Source organism: Saccopteryx leptura, chromosome 2, assembly GCF_036850995.1.
Source record: "Saccopteryx leptura isolate mSacLep1 chromosome 2, mSacLep1_pri_phased_curated, whole genome shotgun sequence".
NCBI lineage: Eukaryota > Metazoa > Chordata > Mammalia > Chiroptera > Emballonuridae > Saccopteryx > Saccopteryx leptura.
The window spans coordinates 258,601,443-258,621,188 of NC_089504.1; the positions used below are offsets into that span (position 1 = coordinate 258,601,443).

The following is a 19,746-nucleotide window of genomic DNA, read 5'->3' on the forward strand; positions in this document are numbered from 1 at the left end:
CGCAAGCTCTCCTGCTCTTCCTTGCAATGAGGACAATGGAAGGAAAAGAGGCTTTATGAATCCTTTCGGGTGTGAACGAGGCTTTGCAAAAAAATCAGTTTCTTTCACATTTCAACTCTCTGAGGCAAGGACTGCTTACCATCTTTAGCTCTACAACTTTCTACTTATAAAACTTCCTTTTATAAAATCCCACCAGAAATAATAATTGCAATGCGCAACTAATGTAAGTCCCTCTCCAAGTCTGTTAGATATTCTTACAGTTACAGGCTAGAACCTCGGGTGAAATAACTACCTTTTGAGTGAATGAATACATATGTAAAGCAGGTATCATGAATACACTCCCAAACTAAGCCATGAGTTCAGTAAAAGCCTTGTCTCCCTTTAAGATGTTTAAGAATTGTGACCATCAGACAGCAAAAGAAGAGGTTTTGTTAGGATGAACACAAGATGGTTGAGTCTCCTCAGGAAAAGAACTTGTAGGTGTGGGTGGGGGAGGAAGAAAGGTATCAGCCTTCCGGAGGAAGCTGCAGGAAATCAACCAGAAGGATTACAGAGTTTTCCAGAAAGTTTAGCTGTAAACATCAAAAAAGAAAAACTATTGTTGAAGACACAGGAACTAGGGAACCAAGCATCACTGAAGAAGTTGCTGGGAAACCATCTCCTCTGCTAGATTACTGTTCAGACTTTTAGAGGCTTCCAAAGGAATTGGAAATTTTTTTAATTTAGAGTGTAGTTCATAGGCCCTTTGAGCAGTGAGGAATGTCTGCGTTTTACAAACCAAGGGGAAAAGATACCGTCTATGGTTGGCAGAATTCTAATGAAGTCCCTGAGACCCCTGAATCTAGGTGTCGCTGTGAAAGGATTCTGCAGACGGCATCAAGGTTGCTGATTGCCTGATCTTAAAGCAATGATTCTGGATCATCCTGGTGAGCCCAATGTAATCACATGAGCCCCCAAAGGCAGGAAAGGAAGTAGAGTCGGTCAGAGAGATGTGCCCACTGCAGGGCTGTAATGAAGTATTTGTTGAATGAATGAACGAAAGTGCCAGGCACACTTTGCAAGGGCTTTACATGTGTGAGCATCAAAATAGCTGTATTAGAACAGCTTATTTCCATAACCAATTTTGGTATTTTTAAGGTCTGAAATACCCATTCCAAAAAAACAGAAAGCCAGATATACTGTTTGCATTACAATAAGGGTTTGTCACCTGCAACTGTCATCTAGGACCTAGGAATTCTATGGGTAAGGAGCCAGGGCTCACCCATGCATTCAGCTACTACACTAACTGGTCTTTGGATTCTAAAGATTCCTGTCCCCATCACTCTGGTCATCAAAAGCCTTCTATTGGTCATGTTAAAAGTTGTATTGTTGATCCTCATCCCGTTTGACCTCCAAGAGGATGCAACACTGTGGCCCATTCTCTCACTCCTGACTCATTTTCTTTTCTTTTCTTTTGTGACAGAGACAGAGAGAGGGACAGATAGGGACAGACAGACAGGAATGGAGAGAGATGGGAAGCATCAATTCTTCGTTGCACCTTAGTTGTTCATTGATTGCTTTCTCATTTGTGCCTTGACTAGGGGGTGGAGGGGGGGGGGTTACAGCAGAGCGAGTGACCCCTTGCTCAAGCCAGGGACCTTGGGCTCAAGCTGGTGAGCCTTGCTCAAACCAGATTAGCCCATGCTCAAGCTGGCAACCTCAGAGTTTCAAACCTGGGTCCTCCATGTCCCAGTCCAATGCTCTATCCACTGTGCCACCGCCTGGTCAGGCCCTGACTCATTTTCTTTAGGTGAGTAACTCAACCACTAAACGTCCTGGAAAACCCTGCTTGCTCCCAGGACTGTTGTGAGGAGTAAGTAGTGACTATGGAAGCGTTCTGTAAAGCGGAAGCACCTTTCTGAGGCTGGGTGGTACATCATAGCCCAGCTGCCACGCTCACTCCAAGAGAAAACGGCTTCATTTGTAAAAGAGATTATGTTAACTTTTTGAAACTTTCTTAGCTTCTAAATTTATCCTTATGTTATAATTACATATTTCAGATACATTTTTTTTTTTTTTTTTTTTTTTTTTTTTTTTTTTCATTTTTCTGAAGCTGGAAACGGGGAGAGACAGTCAGACAGACTCCCGCATGCGCCCGACCGGGATCCACCCGGCACGCCCACCAGGGGCTACGCTCTGCCCACCAGGGGGCGATGCTCTGCCCATCCTGGGCGTCGCCATATTGCGACCAGAGCCACTCCAGCGCCCGAGGCAGAGGCCACAGAGCCATCCCCAGCGCCCGGGCCATCCTTGCTCCAATGGAGCCCTGGCTGCGGGAGGGGAAGAGAGAGACAGAGAGGAAAGTGCGGCGGAGGGGTGGAGAAGCAAATGGGCGCTTCTCCTGTGTGCCCTGGCCGGGAATCGAACCCGGGTCCCCCGCACGCTAGGTCAGATACATTTTGAGTAAAGAATAAATAGTCCCTTACAACTGCCATGCCGGAAATAATTAAGTAGATTCCTTTGGCCATTTCACCTTCTTGACACATGACACTTCCATATTCAAAATAGGCGAGTCTGGCTTTATTCTGAAAGAAGAAAAAAAAAGTCAACACAGAAGCTTTGAAGTCTACTTTCCTAAATAGAAATAAGATTTTTAAAGCAAAAATGGCTTTCAAGTAGCATAAAACCACAAATGATATCCTTTCATTTGTTTATCAATTAGAACATGCCAACTTACCTCATTAACCTTTAGAAAGAAGGGGACAAGCCAGCCAATGACAGACTGTGGTCAGTACCCAGCACGGTGGCTGACAGAAACACCCAAGAAATGCTAGGTTGGATAGATGTTTACAATCAAGTGTGATCATTTGGACAAAGGAGACAGAGACAAGACATTCTGGAAAAATCCAGAAAGGCCAGAAGACTGTGTCTCAGGTGTCCAGGGAAGTCTTTCCACAGCAAGGAACAGCTCAGCTGAGACCCGATGGAAGAGTTGCGGTTGGCCAGGACTCGATGAGTGGAAGGTCATTCAGGGCAGCAGGTTTAGCACATGCAAAGGCCCAGAAGCAAACAGAGTATCTACGTGGGGGAGCAGAGGCTCAGTCTGTCTCGGGCAGAGAGCAGTGGACACCAGAACTCAGCTAGCCACTGGGCCTCAATAGGAACAGTGCCTAAGGTTAACAATTGTTTTAGGGACTTTCAACAATATTTTCATTTCTTTTGGAATCAAAAGGAATACAAGAACTTTTAAGGAGTGGAAAATGTTTTAATACTAAAACAATACTAGTACAGTTGTCCCTCACCATATCGCAGCTCACTTTCTTGCGGTCTCACTGTATCACAGATTTTTAAATTGCATATATCTAATTTTGTATCGTGAATTTTCACTATATCATGGGATTTTGCAGTCTATAAGTATCTTTATATAGTATTTATTATTTTAATTATTTTTGCAGTAAAATAAGCATTTCCTAGCCTAAAAAATTGAAAACAATATAAAAAATATTAATTAAAAGAGTCCCTGGCCGGTTGGCTCAGTGGTAGAGTGTCGGCCCAGTGTGTGGAAGTCCTGGGTTCAATTGCCGGTCAGGGCACACAGGAAAAGCACCCATCTGCTTCTCCACCCCTCCCCCTCTCCTTCCTCTCTGTCTCTCTCTTCTCCTCCGGCAGCCAAGGCTCCATTGCAGCAAAGTTGACCCCAGGCGCTGAGGACAGCTCCATGGCCTCCACCTCAGGCACTAGAATGGCTCCAATTGCAGTGGAGCAATGCTCTAGATGGGCAGAGCATCGCCCCCTGGTGGGCATGCCCAGTGGATCCTGGTTAGGTGTATGCAGGAGTCTGTCTGCCTCCCCGTTTCCAACTTCAGAAAAATACACACACAAAAAAATTTAAAATAATATTAAATCAAAATAAAATATGTAGAGTACAACAGATGAGTAGACAAAGACTCGCACACATGGAAAACGCAGCTACGGCCTCTTCCGTATCCTGGGCACTCACTGGCTCAGCGACCATAGCCCTAAAATATAGATAAATAATAAAATAAATAGAAGGTCACTACTTTGTGGATATTTGCCTATCGCAGGGGGGTTCTGGAACCTAACCCCCACAGTAGACAAGGGACCACTGTATATTCATCTTCATACAAATAGTCATAAGGGATAATTTTTGGTAACTTTTTGATGGAGGAAGAAGCCCACAAAGGCAAATTCCCAGGGCCCACTCACAGGCCCATTGAAGAGTTTGGGGTTTTTTCAAAAATCATAGGGAAGCCACTGAAGGGTTTGTAACAGGAGAAGTATGATGACAGATTTGCATTTTACAAAGATGTGTGGGAACCATATTTCCAAATCATCCATAGTGGTTATCACTAAGTGTTCGGTGAGGCAGTGAACAGTTTTCACCTTTCAGTTTATGTACTTCTGAAGCATTTGAAAATAAGCATGGATGACTTCACAGCTTTTTTTTAAAAAAGGTCACCTAACACCAATTACCCAGCGAATGTATTATTCAGCCCTGCTTTTCTACCACTGTCTCCCAGAATATCTTTATAGACAACTGCATTTTTAATAAACCACACCAGTTGGAGGATGAAAGGAAGGAGGAGGAGTGAAAACTAACTGCTGGAGTTGTGATGAAGACCAAGATTTAAATTACAGTCTTCCTACAGTTTGTCCCCCTGTACTAAAATTAACTCAAAATGGATCAAAGATCTAAACATAAGACATGAAACAATAAAGTACATAGAAGAAGACATAGGTACTAAACTCATGGACCTGGGTTTTAAAGAGCATTTTATGAATTTGACTCCAATGGCAAGAGAAGTGAAGGCAAAAATTAATGAATGGGACTACATCAGACTAAGAAGTTTTTGCTCAGCAAGAGAAACTGATAACAAAATAAACAGAAAGCCAACTAAATGGGAAATGATATTTTCAAACAACAGCTCAGATAAGGGCCTAATATCCAAAATATACAAAGAACTCATAAAACTCAACAACAAACAAACAAACAATCCAATAAAAAAATGGGAAGAGGACATGAACAGACACTTCTCCCAGGAGGAAGTTCAAATGGCCAACAGATATATGAAAAGATGCTCATCTTCTTTAGTTATTAGAGAAATGCAAATCAAAACTGCAATGAGATACCACCTCACACCTGTTAGATTAGCTATTATTAACAAGACAGGTAATAGCAAATGTTGGAGAGGCTGTGGAGAAAAAGGAACCCTCATACACTGTTGGTGGGAATGTAAAGTAGTACAACCATTATGGAAGAAAGTATGGTGGTTCCTCAAAAAACTGAAAATAGAACTACCTTATGACCCAGCAATCCCTCTACTGGGTATATACCCCCAAAACTCAGAAACATTGATACGTAAAGACACATGCAGCCCCATGTTCATTGCAGCATTGTTCACAATAGCCAGGACATGGAAACAACCAAAAAGCCTGTCAATAGATGACTGGATAAAGAAGATGTGGCACATATACACTACGGAATACTACTCAGCCATAAGAAATGATGACATCGGATCATTTACAGCAAAATGGTGGGATCTTGATAACATTATACGAAGTGAAATAAGTAAATCAGAAAAAAACAGGAACTGCATTATTCCATACGTAGGTGGGACATAAAAGTGAAACTAAGAGACATTGATAAGAGTGTGGTGGTTACGGGGGGAGGGGGGAAAGGGAGAGGGAAAGGGGGAGGGGGAGGAGCACAAAGAAAACTAGATAGAAGGTGACAGAGGACAATCTGACTTTGGGTGATGGGTATGCAACAAATTGAAAGACAAGATAACCTGGACTTGTTATCTTTGAATATATGTATCCTGATTTATTGATGTCGCCCCATTAAAAAAATAAAATTAAAAAAAAAAAAAAAGAAATTACAGTCTTCATTAAAGGATATTTTTTGTTTGTTTGTTTTGTTATTTTCTATGTGGATTTCAACCGTCCACACCATGCCTGGGCTGCTCCTAATGACAATAATGATCGTGTGGTTCAGCTCATCACAATTCTTACCCTACTGGAATCAGATTTAAGTGGCTTATCAAGAACCAATATACTGCCTGACCGGCTGGTGGCACAATGGATAGAGCACCGGACTGGGATGTGGAAGGACTCAGGTTCGAGACCCCGAGGTTGCCAGCTTGAGCGCGGGCTCATCTGGCTTGAGCAAAAAGCTCACTGGCTTGGACCCAAGGTCGCTAGCTCGAGCAAGGGGTTACTCAGTCTGCTGAAGGCCCGCGGTCAAGGCACATATGAGAAAGCAATCAATGAACAACTAAGGTGTCACAACAAAAAACTGATGATTGATGCTTTTTTTTTTATTTTTATTTATTTATTTTTTTTTTTTAATTTTTTTTTTTTTACTTTATTCATTTTTAGAGGGGGGAGAGAGAGGGAGAGAGAGAGAGAGAGAGAGAGAGAGAGAGAGAAGAGAGAGACAGAGAGATAGAGAAGGGGGGAGGAGCTGGAAGCATCAACTCCCATATGTGCCTTGACCAGGCAAGCCCAGGGTTTTGAACCGGCGACCTCAGCATTTCCAGGTCAACGCTTTATCCACTGCGCCACCACAGGTCAGGCGATTGATGCTTTTCATCTCTCTCTGTTCCTGTCTGTCTGTCCCTATCTGTCCCTCTCTCTGACTCTCTCTCTGTCCCTGTAAAAAAAAAAAAAAAAAAACAATATACTAAGAAAAAAGGCTGCTTAAAGAGTGAGTGGTGTCTGCAAGGGGAAGAGAAAGCCCAACAGCTTGGCATAGGGTGGAGGGGAAGAAGGCTGTACCCTGGTCACAGATTCATATTGGCATCTGTGGATCAGTAATTTATGAAGTTTTCTTCTCATCTCTTTCCCCATTCCTCCCACAGTCGCTGCTGGGTAGCCAGTTAATTCTACTTGTGAAAACTGTTACCTCTAAAGAACCAAATTCTAAATTTATATTAAAATTGGGCATTTGAAAAACTGAACAGGATGCAAGTTATAATAAACACCTTTTGGATACCTTTGCCACAGTCCACGCCCATCTCCCACCTCTCATTCCCACTGACCTGAGATTGGTTTTCTAAGCTAGCCCAGTGGCCACGACCACCAGGCTTCCTCCCCCTTCCCACAGCCACACCGTGCTTCCCAAAGCCGACAGCTTGGACTCCAGCTCAGCAGGCTGGAGCTCTCCCTCAAGGGGCTGAACTGAGAGACACAGGGCCCGGGAGTGGAGGACTGAGCTGTCACAGCCAAGTTACAGCCAAGAAAGTCCACCCATTTCTACCACTGATGTCTCAGAGCCGGCCTGACTCCCACCTGCCCGGGGCTCATCGCTCAATGCTTAGCTCCAGCACACCATAATATTTCCAGTACACCCCTTCTGCTTAAACGAGTTCAAGTAGGTTTTCGTTACTTTCAATCAAAAGAGTCTAATTTAACTAGGTTTGAAATCAATTTCAAAAGAGAATTTCAAAAACTTTTGGCATGAATAAAAACACTAGCATGGCAGAAAAGGAATTAGATATTCACAACTCCATACAACCCCACTATGATTGCTGTCTTTCTAGAAAACAAGGAAAGCATCCTTATTACAGTCAAACAGATGTCTTACACACTACATGGCTGAACCACAAGGCCAAGTACAACCAAATTTGTGGTCCAGTGAGTGCCGCTCTTTCTCACAGTTTTCCTAGCTCCAAAAATCGAACAGAGGTTTTTAACAGGTGATGAGAACTTTCAGGATCTACTCTCTCAGCAACTTTCAAATATCTCATACAGCAGGGTGAACTTACAGCCATCATGTTGGACATCATATCCCCGGGACTTTTATCTTATAACTTGGAAATGAAAAGATAAGTAACTTATCTATCTACCCTCCTCCAGTTCCTCCAGCCTCCTCTGCCTCCTACCTATGGTAACCACAAATCTGATCTCTTTTTCTATCTTCAATTCTTTTTGCTCATTCTTCCTTATCTCCACACTTCTAAATGTTGGCTAGCACAGGACTCAATTTTCAGATGTCCACAATAATTCCTTAAGTTATCTCATAAAGTCTCAAGACCTTAAATAGCATCTCTATGCTCCCATTTTGGCCTCCCCCCTGCGTTCCAGTTATCCATTCAAATGCCTACTCAGTATCTGCATTGGATGTCTGATAGCTTTCTCAAGGTCAACGTCTTCAGAATCAAACTCTTGTCCACCGCCACCATCATATAAATTTTCCCTTCCCCATCTAAGTAAATGGTAACTCTGTTCTATTCAGACTAAAATTCCAGAAGTTACGCTCTCTCCGTCACCACATTCACTCCATCAGCACCTAGAAGCTCTCTCTATAAAATATTAAAGATCTGACCGCTTCTCACCCTTGCATTAGTCAAAGCCACCATTATGCCCTGCCTCTCTGACAGTAATCACCTCCTAACTGGTCTCCCTGGCATGCCTTTGATCCTTTACCGCCTTATCTCAACACAACAGCAGGACAGTCATTTTTAAACATGTTGGATCATGTCACTTCTCTGTTGCAAACCTTCCAGTTGGTTTCCATTTAATTCAGAGAAAACACCAGTGCTTACCACAGCCTGCAGAGTCCTGCAGACTCAGATACCCACAGCTGCTCCCTCCATCACCGCACCTGCCTTTGTGAGGTCCTCGAACATTCCAGCGGTGTTCTACCTCTGGGCGTCGAAACCTGCCCGGGGTGTCCTTCTCCCATCTATTCAATACATGGCTTGTTCCTCCACTTCCTTCAAATCCCTTTGCAAAGGTCACCTTACAGACCACTTCATGTAAAATGAATGTCTCTCCATCTGGCAGACTATCTACTTATGTGTTGGTGTGTTTACCGTCCGTCTCCATCCATGAAAGCGGTGACTTCATTTATTTTGTTCACTGCCGTACCCCCAAACCCAGAATAGTCTCTGGCACATAGAGGGTATTCAAGAAATGTTTGTTGGGAGAGCCCAAACTCCCATAGCCACACTCAGCTGACTGTAGACAGCGCAAGAACTCCTGAATACACCATACTCCTCACTATTTTCCATTACACTACACTCAGCAGCTTTTACGTTTATGTTATCCTCCTGGCCTTCACATTCATTTAAATTTGAGAACCTTGCTCTAAAAAGTCTCTTCCAGAACGCACCTAGGGAAGTCCAGAACTCCACAACATAAAACATGGGACTGGTAACAATCGGGTCACAGAGATGGCTCACCCTAAGTGGGCAATCCATTGTGAAAACATGATTATTGCCTTTTAGGCTCAAAATGAAATATACTCAACACTGGGAAAGCAGCAGCACCATATCCAAGATGGCGGCTAGCAGGAGGCTGATGAAGGAGCTTGAAGAAATCTGCAAATGTGGAATGAAAAACTTCTGTAACATCCAGGTTGATGAAGCTAATTTTTTGACTTGGCAAGGGCTTATTGTTCCTGACAACCCTCCCTATGATAAGGGGGCCTTCAGAATCGAAATAAACTTTCCAGAAGAGTACGCATTCAAACCACCGAAGATCACATTTAAAACAAAGATCTATCACCCCAACATCGATGAAAAGGGGCAGGTCTGCCTGCTAGTAATTAGTGCTGAAAACTGGAAGCCAGCAACCAAAACCGACCAAGTAATCCAGTCCCTCATAGCACTGGTGAATGACCCCCAGCCCGAGCACCCACTTCGGGCTGACCTAGCTGAAGAATACTCTAAGGACCGTAAAAAATTCTGTAAGAATGCTGAAGAGTTTACAAAGAAATATGGGGAAAAGCGACTTATGGACTAAAATCTGCCACAATTGATTCCAGCGAGTGTGAGCAGAGACCCCGAGCAGTGCATTGAGACACCCCACAAAGCAGGACTCTGTGGAAAATTGACAGATGCCACCGCCTGGTGTTCACTTGTGGCAGTTATTAACTTTCTACAGTTTTCTTAATCAAAAGTGATCTAGGTAACCTATAAAGAAAGGATTAAAAATTTAAGATGTTCTAGTTCTGCTTTCTTTGTTTTAAAAATCACTGCTTCATTCTACTCTTAAAGAATGGTGTTTCTCTTCTTGTCCCAATTTATCCAAAATATTCTATTTACATTTAGCCCTTAAGGTTTAAAATAAAAGGTTGTGGTCCCCCTTTCTTCCCCTGCCCTTGCAACTCCCACTTTGCTGCATTCAGTTTATTTTTCACTCATTCACTTCCCCAGGCCCACGCCACATCTCCTCCACAAAGGAGAAGAGACAGCTCTGTCCAGTCTGGTAGCTTCTCTTCTCTCATCTTGCAATGCCCAGTGTGGGAGTTTGTTCAAATTGTCCTGGTTCCAATTTATAGTATCTTTTGAAAAAAAAATTTAAAACAACTAACTACTATCACCACCACCACCAACAACCCCCAAAAAAAGCTGTGAAAAGGGAGGCCCAGCTCTTCTGTAAAAATCTGACCAATGTTGGGGAAAAAAAGATGGCAGTGGAGTAGGTGGACGCACAGATGCCCAGCTCTCACCACCAAACTGGAATACAAATCAATTTAGGAAAAATCAGCATGAAAAACCAACTCTGAACTGCAAGAACAGCTCACAAAAACCAAGGAGCAAAGAAGAAGCCACAACAAACCTGGTAGAGAGTGCCTGAATCTCCCCTGCTTACAGGAATGGGGGGGGGGGGTGAGGCTGAGAGCCCAGAGGGGATCTCACACAAGGGAAAAGAGCAGGAACTCCTGCTCACAGCCACTTGCCTGGCAACCAGGGAGTGAGGTGTGTTTGAAAAGACCAGCTTATCTCCCAAGTGGAAAGGAAAGAGAGAGGGACAGACTGTGAGGGGCTAAGGAATGAAGGAGACGACCTAAAAAAGCTGACTCATCCATGCTGGAGGCGGCCATAGCTGGGGGAGGGACTGAACCATTCACAAAACAGAGCTGAATTGCTTCCAGATCAGAGATCTCCGGACATCTATCCAGCTCCAATCAGCACAACAAGACACAGCTTAAAACAAGAAGTGGGGAGGAGGGGCAGTAACTCAGGTCTCCATGGAGATATGAGATACACCTCCCCCTCCTGAAACTGAGAAAACATCCTGCCCCCAGGGAGATTAGTTGGCTAAAGAGACCTTCAGAGTCTCAGGTTACACCCATGGCATTCCTGGATACAGTTGCAAGGAAGTCCCCTGCTGAGATCAGTAAACAAGACTATCACCTGTTAAGAAAACAAACAAATCAAGACTTCAAAGCTGCCCAAATCCAAAAGTGGATTACAGATAACAGCTGATACCAACCCAAGAAGACCTAGAAATAACACAACTGAAAACTGGAGGCAGACAACACCAAGCGTAGACTCAACCAACTCTACAAATAAAACACCCAAAAACAGACAATGAGAAGACAAAGAAGTGCAATCCAAATGAAACCACAAGAGACACCTTCAGGAGATGAACTGAGTGATATGAAAATAATCAAACTTCCAGATGCGGAGTTCAAAATAATGATTGTAAGGATGCTTACGGATCTTAGAACAACAATGGATGGTCATTATGAACACCTAAATAAAGAAATAGCAAGTATAGGCCCTGGCCGGTTGGCTCAGTGGTAGAGCATTGGCCTGGCGTGCGGGGGACCCGGGTTCGATTCCCGGCCAGGGCACATAGGAGAAGCGCCCATTTGCTTCTCCATCCCCCCCCTTCCTCTCTGTCTCTCTCTTCCCCTCCCGCAGCCAAGGCTCCAGTGGAGCAAAGATGGCCTGGGCTCTGGGGATGGCTCCTTGGCCACTGCCCCAGGCACTAGAGTGGCTCTGGTCACGGCAGAGCGACGCCCCAGAGGGACAGAGCATCGCCCCCTGGTGGGCAGAGCGTCGCCCCTGGTGGGCATGCTGGGTGGATCCCGGTCGGGCGCATGTGGGAGTCTGTCTGACTGTCTCTCCCCGTTTCCAGCTTCAGAAAAATACAAAAAAAAAGAAAAGAAATAGCAAGTATAAAAAAGAATCAGTCGGAGATGACAAATACAATATCAGAAATAAAGACCATAATGGAAGGAATTAAAAACAGGATAGATAGAGCTGAGGATCGAATCAGCGAGTTGGAGGACAACTGGAATGAAGGCATGAAAGCAGAGAAGAAAAGAGAAAAGAGACTCAAAAAGTCAGAGGAAACTCTTAGAGAGCTCTGTGACAACATAAAGAGAAATAACATCCGCATCATAGGGGTTCCTGAAGAAGAAGAAAAAGAACAAGGGATAGAGACTTCGTTCAATCATATCATAACTGAAAACTTCCCTAAATTAATGCAAGAGAAACTTTCACAAGTCCAAGAAGCACAGTGGACTCCATTAAAGAGAAACCCGAAGAAACCTACACCAAGACACATCATAATTAAAATACCAAAGCTAAGCGATAAAGAGAAAATATTAAAAGCTGCAAGAGAAAAAAAAGTTATCACCTACAAAGGAGCCCCCATAAGGATGACATCCGACTTCTCAACAGAAACACTTGAGGCCAGAAGGGAATGGCAAGAAATATTCAAAGTAATGCAGAACAAGAACCTACAACCAAGACTACTTTATCCAGCAAGGCTATCGTTTAAAATCGAAGGAGAAATAAAAAGCGTCCCAGACAAAAAACAACTCAAGGAATTCATTACAACCAAACCAATGCTGCAGGAAATGTTAAGGGGCCTGTTGTAAACAGATCAAAGTGGGAAAAGAATATAGCAAAAAAGGAATACACCTTTAAAGAAGAAAATGGCAATAAACAACTACATATCAATAATAACCTTAAATGTAAATGGATTAAATGATCCAATCAAAAGACATAGGGTAGCTGCGTGGATAAGAAAACAGGACCCATACATATGCTGTCTACAAGAGACACACCTTAGAACAAAAGATATACATAGATTGAAGGTAAAAGGATGGAAAAAAACATTTCATGCAAATGGAAATGAAAAAAAGCTGGGGTAGCAATACTTATATCAGACAAACTGGACTTTAAAACAAAGGATATAGTAAGAGATAAAGAAGGCCACTACAGGCCCTGGCTGGTTGGCTCAGCGGTGGAGCGTCGGCCTGGCGTGTGGGGGACCCGGGTTCAATTCCTGGCCAGGGCACATAGGAGAAGTGCCCATTTGCTTCTCCACCCCCAACCCCCTCCTTCCTCTCTGTCTCTCTCTTCCCCTCCCGCAGCCAAGGCTCCATTGGAGCAAAGATGGCCCAGGCGCTGGGGATGGCTCCTTGGCCTCTGCCCCAGGTGCTAGAGTGGCTCTGGTCGCGGCAGAGCGACACCCCGGAGGGGCAGATCATCGCCCCCTGGTGGGCAGAGCGTCGCCCCTGGTGGGCGTGCTGGGTGGATCCCGGTCAGGCGCGTGCGGGAGTCTGTCTGACTGTCTCTCCCCGTTTCCAGCTTCAGAAAAATACAAAAAAAAAAAAAAATCAAAAAAAAAAAAAAAAAAAAGAAGGCCACTACATAATGATAAAGGGAGTAATCCAACAGGAAGATATAACTATTATAAATATCTATGCACCTAATATAGGAGCAGCCAAATATATAAAGCAGACTTTGATGGATTTAAAGGGCGAGATCAACAGCAATACTATAATAGTAGGGGATTTCAATACTCCACTAACATCACTAGATAGATCCTCAAGAAAGAAAATTAACAATGAAACAGCAGACTTATTGGAAACACTAGATCAACTCGATTTAATAGATATCTTCAGAACCTTTCACCCTAAAGCAGCAGAATATACATTCTTTTCAAGTGCTCATGGTACATTCTCTAGGATAGACCACATGTTAGGGCACAAAAGTGCTCTCAACAAATTTAAGAAGACTGAAATCATATCAAGCACTTTCTCTGATCACAACAGCATGAAACTAGAAATGAACCACAACAGAAAAGCTCAAAAATTCTCAAACACATGGAAACTAAATAGCAGGGTGTTAAATAATGAATGGATTAAAAATGAGATCAAAGAAGAAATAAAAAAATTTCTAGAAACGAATGACAATGAGCACACAACTCAAAATTTATGGGACACAGCGAAAGCAGTACTGAGAGGGAAGTTCATAGCACTACAGGCACACTTTCAGAAGCTAGAAAAAGCTCAAATAAACAACTTAACCCTGCATCTAAAAGAATTAGAAAAAGAACAGCAAGTAAAGCCCAAATGTAGTAGAAGGAAGGAAATAATAAAGATCAGAGCAGAAATAAATGACATAGAGGCTAAAGAAACAATACAGAGGATCAATGAAACTAGGAGCTGGTTCTTTGAAAAGGTAAACAAGATTGATGAACCTTTAACTAGACTCACCAAGAAAAAGACAGAGAAGACTCAAATAAATAAAATTAGAAATGAGAGAGGAGAAATAACAACTGACACAACAGAAATACAAAATATTGTAAGAAAATACTATGAAGAACTGTATGCCAAAAAACTAGACAACCTAGATGAAATGGACAAATTCCTTGAAACATACAATCTTCCAAAAATTAATCTGGAAGAACCAGAAAACCTAAACAGACCGATTACACCAAATGAGATCGAAACAGTTATCAAAAAACTCCCAACAAAGAAAAGTCCGGGGCCCAATGGCTTCACAACGGAATTCTACCAAATATTCAAAGAAGAACTAACTCCTATCCTTCTCAAACTATTTCAAAAAATTCAAGAGGAAGGAAGACTTCTAAGCTCCTTTTATGAGGCGAGCATAATTCTGATTCCAAAACCAGGCAAAGACAACACAAAGAAAGAAAATTATAGGCCAATATCTCTGATGAATATAGATGCTAAAATCCTCAACAAAATATTAGCAAACCGGATCCAACAATATATGGAAAAATCATACATCATGATCAAGTGGGATTTATTCTGGGGAGGCAAGGCTGGTACAATATTCGTAAATCAATCAATGTGATTCATCACATAAACAAAAAGAAGGAGAAAAACCATATGATAATTTCAATAGATGCAGAAAAAGCATTTGATAAAATCTAGCACCCATTCATGATCAAAACTCTCAGCAAAGTGGGAATACAGGGAACGTATCTCAACATGATAAAAGCCATCTATGAGAAACCCAAAGCCAACATCATACTCAATGGGCAAAAATTAAAAGCAATCCCCTTAAGATCAGGAACAAGGCAGGGGTGACCCCTTTCACCACTCTTATTTAACATAGTCCTGGAAGTCCTAGCCACAGTAATCAGACAAGAAGAAGAAATAAAAGGCATTCAAGTTGGAAAAGAAGAAGTAAAACTATCATTATTTGCAGATGATATGATATTGTACATAGAAAACCCTAAAGTCTCAGTCAAAAAACTACTGGACCTGATAAATGAATTCAGCAAAGTGTCAGGATATAAAATCAATACTCAGAAATCAGAGGCATTTTTATACACCAACAATGAACAGTCAGAAAGAGAAATTAAGGAAACAATCCCCTTCACAATTACAACCAAAAAAATAAAGTACCTAGGAGTAAACTTAACCAAGGAGACTAAAGACTTGTACTCGGAAAATTACAAAGCATTGATAAAAGAAATCAAGGAAGATACAAACAAGTGGAAGCATATACCGTGCTCATGGTTAGGAAGAATAAACATCATTAAAATGTCTATATTACCCAAAGCAATCTATAAATTCAATGCAATACCAATTAAAATACCAATGACATACTTCAAAGATATAGACCACATATTCCAAAAATTTATATGGAACCAAAAGAGAACACGAATAGCCTCAGCAATCTTAAAAAAGAAGAATAAAGTGGGAGGTATCACACTTCCTGATATCAAGCTATACTACAAGGCCGTTGTACTCAAAACAGCCTGGTACTGGCATAAGAACAGGCATATAGCCCTGGCCGGTTGGCTCAGCGGTGGAGCGTCGGCCTGGCGTGCAGGGGACCCGGGTTCGATTCCCGGCCAGGGCACATAGGAGAAGCGCCCATTTGCTTCTCCACCCCCCCCCTTCTTCCTCTCTGTCTTTCTCTTCCCCTCCCGCAGCCAAGGCTCCATTGGAGCAAAGATGGCCCGGGCGCTGGGGATGGCTCCTTGGCCTCTGCCCCAGGCGCTAGAGTGGCTCTGGTCACAGCAGAGCGACGCCCCGGAGGGGCAGAGCATCGCCCCCTGGTGGGCAGAGCGTCGCCCTGGTGGGCGTGCCGGGTGGATCCTGGTCGGGCACATGCGGGAGTCTGTCTGACTGTCTCTCCCCGTTTCCAGCTTCAGAAAAATACAAAAAAAAAAAAAAAAAAAAAAGGAACAGGCATATAGATCAATGGAACAGAACAGAGAACCCAGAAATAACCCACAGTTCTATGGACAACTGATATTTGACAAAGGAGGTAAGGAAATACAGTGGAGTAAAGACAGCCTCTTTAACAAATGGTGTTGGGAAAATTGGACAGCTATCTGCAAAAAAATGAAACTAGATCACCAGCTTACACCACTCAGAAAAATAAACTCAAAATGGATAAAAGACTTAAATGTAGGCCGTGAAACCATAAGCATCTTAGAAGAAAACATAGGCAGTAAGCTCTCGGACATCTCTCGGAGCAATATATTTGCTGATTTATCTCCATGGGGAAGTGAAATAAAAGACAGGATAAACAAATGGGACTATATCAAACTAAAAAGCTTTTGCACAGCTAAAGACAACAAGAACAGAATAAACAGACAAACTACACAATGGGAGAACGTATTTGACAATACGTCTGATAAGGGGTTAATAACCAAAATTTATAAAGAACTTGTAAATCTCAACACCAGGAAGACAAACAATCCAATCCAAAAATGGGCAAAAGAGATGAATAGACACTTCTCCAAAGAGGACATACAGATGGCCAATAGGCATATGAAAAAATGCTCAACACCACTAATCATTAGAGAAATGCAAATTAAAACCACAATGATATATCACCTCACACCAGCCAGAATGGCGCTCATCAACAAAACAACACAGAATAAGTGCTGGCAAGGATGTGGAGAAAAGGGAACCCTCCTGCACTGCTGGTGGGAATGCAGACTGGTGCAGCCTCTGTGGAAAACAGTATGGAGATTCCTCAAAAAACTGAAAATCCGAACTGCCTTTTGACCCAGCTATCCCACTTTTAGGAATATACCCCAAGGACACCATAGAACGGCTCCAAAAGGAGAAATGCATCCCCATGTTTGTGGCAGCATTGTTCACAATAGCGAAGATCTGGAAACAGCCCAAGTGTCCGTCAGAGGACGAATGGATTAAAAAACTTTGGTACGCCCTGGCCGGTTGGCTCAGCGGTAGAGCGTCGGCCTAGCGTGCGGAGGACCCGGGTTCGATTCCCGGCCAGGGCACACAGGAGAAGCGCCCATTTGCTTCTCCACCCCTCCGCCGCGCTTTCCCTCTCTGTCTCTCTCTTCCCCTCCCGCAGCCGAGGCTCCATTGGAGCAAAGATGGCCCGGGCGCTGGGGATGGCTCTGTGGCCTCTGCCCCAGGCGCTAGAGTGGCTCTGGTCGCAATATGGCGACGCCCAGGATGGGCAGAGCATCGCCCCCTGGTGGGCAGAGCGTCGCCCCTGGTGGGCGTGCCGGGTGGATCCCGGTCGGGCGCATGCGGGAGTCTGTCTGACTGTCTCTCCCTGTTTCCAGCTTCAGAAAAATGAAAAAAAAAAAAACTTTGGTACATATATACTATGGAATACTACTCAGCCATAAGAAATGATGACATTGGATCATTTATAATAACATGGATGGACCTTGATAACATTATACGGAGTGAAATAAGTAAATCAGAAAAAAAAACTAAGAACTATATGAAACCATACATAGAAGGGACATAAAAATGAGACCCAGAGAGAGACATGAACAAGAATGTGATGGCAACAGGAGTGGGGGGTGGGGGGAGGGGGGAGGGGGCGAAGAAGGAGAGAGGGGTTGGGGGAGGGGAGGGGCACAAAGAAAACCAGATAGAAGGTGACAGAAGACAATTTAACTTTGGGGGAGGGGTATACAGCACAATCAAATGTGAAAATAATCTAGAGATGTTTTCTCTCAACATATGTACCCTGATTTATCAATGTCACTGCATTAAATTTAATAAATAAATTTTAAAAATAAAAGCACAATGAGATACCATGTCACACCAGTCAGAAGGGCACTTATTAACAAAAAAAAGCACATAATAAGTGCTAGAGAGGATGTGGAGAAAAGGGAACCCTCCTGCACTGCTGGTGGGAATGCAGACTGGTGCAGCCTCTGTGGAAAACAGTATGGAAAAAGAGTGTGGTGGTTACACGGCAGGAAGGGGAGTGGGGAGGGGAAGGGGTGGGGGAGGGGCACAAAGAAAACCAGATAGACTGTGATGGAGGACAATCTGACTTTGGGTGATGGGTATGTAACATAATTGAACGACATGATAACCTGGAGATTGTTTTTTTATTGATTTTTTTTTTTTTTTTTTTTTTTTTTAGATAGAGGGCAGAAAGAGAGAGAGAAAGAGGAGGAGAAACAGGAAGCATCAACTCATAGTAGTTGCTTCCCGTATGTGCCTTGACTGAGCAAGCCCAGGGTTTCGAACCAGCGACCTCAGCATTCCAGGTCGACGCTTTATCCACTGTGCCACCACAGGTCAGGTGATAACCTGGAGATTGAATGTTTCTTTGAACATATGTACCCTGATTTATTGATATCACCCCATTAAAATTAATAAAAGTTTATAAAAAAAATCTGACCAATGTTAACACAATATGTTGATTAAAAGTCAACCCTGATGTCTGTGGATGACTGAACTCCAGCCTGGCCCAGCCTGCTTGGGGAAACCCTGCAATATCAGGTCTGTGGCCACCCCAGGGAGGGCCTGCCAGCCAGATGATGCTGCACTTGTGTGAGGAATTTCTCTTCAGAGAGGCTTCTGAGGTCAAAGGTTGGCGCTCTTCCCTGCAGCCATTTTAGATGTGCTGGTCATTGCAGACAACGCTAAAGTCAGAATATCTGAAATTCCACGCTCACCTGTCAGCAGGCTCCATCCGAACATGCCACGGAGCTCACTCTCCAAATCCTCAGTGCAGCAGCCCCATCTCAGCCCTCCCTCAGCATGGTTTGACCCTTTGCGGGGTTGGAATTGGCAGGACTTGGCTATAGCCAGCACCAGTCTGGGGTCAGCAGCACCCGACTGGCCTCCGGCCTTTTCCTTCGAAGCAACCAGCCAGGATGACCCAGGAACAAGATGGCCTTCCCTCTCCCTCTGGACTCACAGCCTTTGCAGAGTCAAGCTCCACTTGAAGCTCACTCAATAATATCCTTTACATGTGTTTTATATTGTTTGACTGCCTTTTTTTGTAGAAATAAAAATTGACCTTAGAATTTATCCTCAGATGAACTTGTAAAAAAAAAATGAAATATACTCTTCTAGGTGTCACTGGGCCTCCATTGTGACTTACCCTCCACTGGCCATTACAGGACTCTTGCTACCAGTTTTTTGTTGTTGTTGTCCTTAATCTTGCATTATAGGGTGGGAAAAATAGAAAGTGATTATCAAACCTGAGCCAGAACAGAAGACAAAATCTTTACCTTGAAGAACTCAATGTAAGTATCTTTGTTTTCCAGCCACACAATATTATGCAGATATTTTTCGGGAGGAGGGGGTGGGATTGCCATTGGAAGTTTATTCAGTTCTTTGATTTTCGAAAGAAGTACCTGAAAACGAACCATCAAAACAGTGGTGATCAGATCCTGTAACAAAAAAGGGATGTTAGGTTTAAACTAAGAAAATCTAAATAAACAACTGTTATCGACATTTAAACTTGGATTTTTTTTTTAACTTTCTCACTCTAT

The 19,746-nt window shown here is 43.2% G+C and overlaps 1 protein-coding gene and 1 pseudogene across 1 annotated transcript in view; one reads left to right on the top strand and one right to left on the bottom strand.

Annotated features, from left to right (window-relative positions):
* Positions 1–19,746, bottom strand: part of SLC9C2 (solute carrier family 9 member C2 (putative)) — an 82,000-nt gene that overhangs the window by 7,680 nt on the left and 54,574 nt on the right. The window contains exons 20-21 of the mRNA XM_066363831.1: positions 19,483–19,608; positions 2,466–2,564 (exon numbers count right to left, since the gene is read on the bottom strand). Coding sequence (XP_066219928.1) covers positions 2,466–2,564; positions 19,483–19,608 — 225 coding nt within the window. The remainder of the gene's footprint in view (positions 1–2,465; positions 2,565–19,482; positions 19,609–19,746) is intronic.
* On the top strand, positions 9,268–9,774 carry LOC136393401 (ubiquitin-conjugating enzyme E2 L3 pseudogene; annotated as a pseudogene).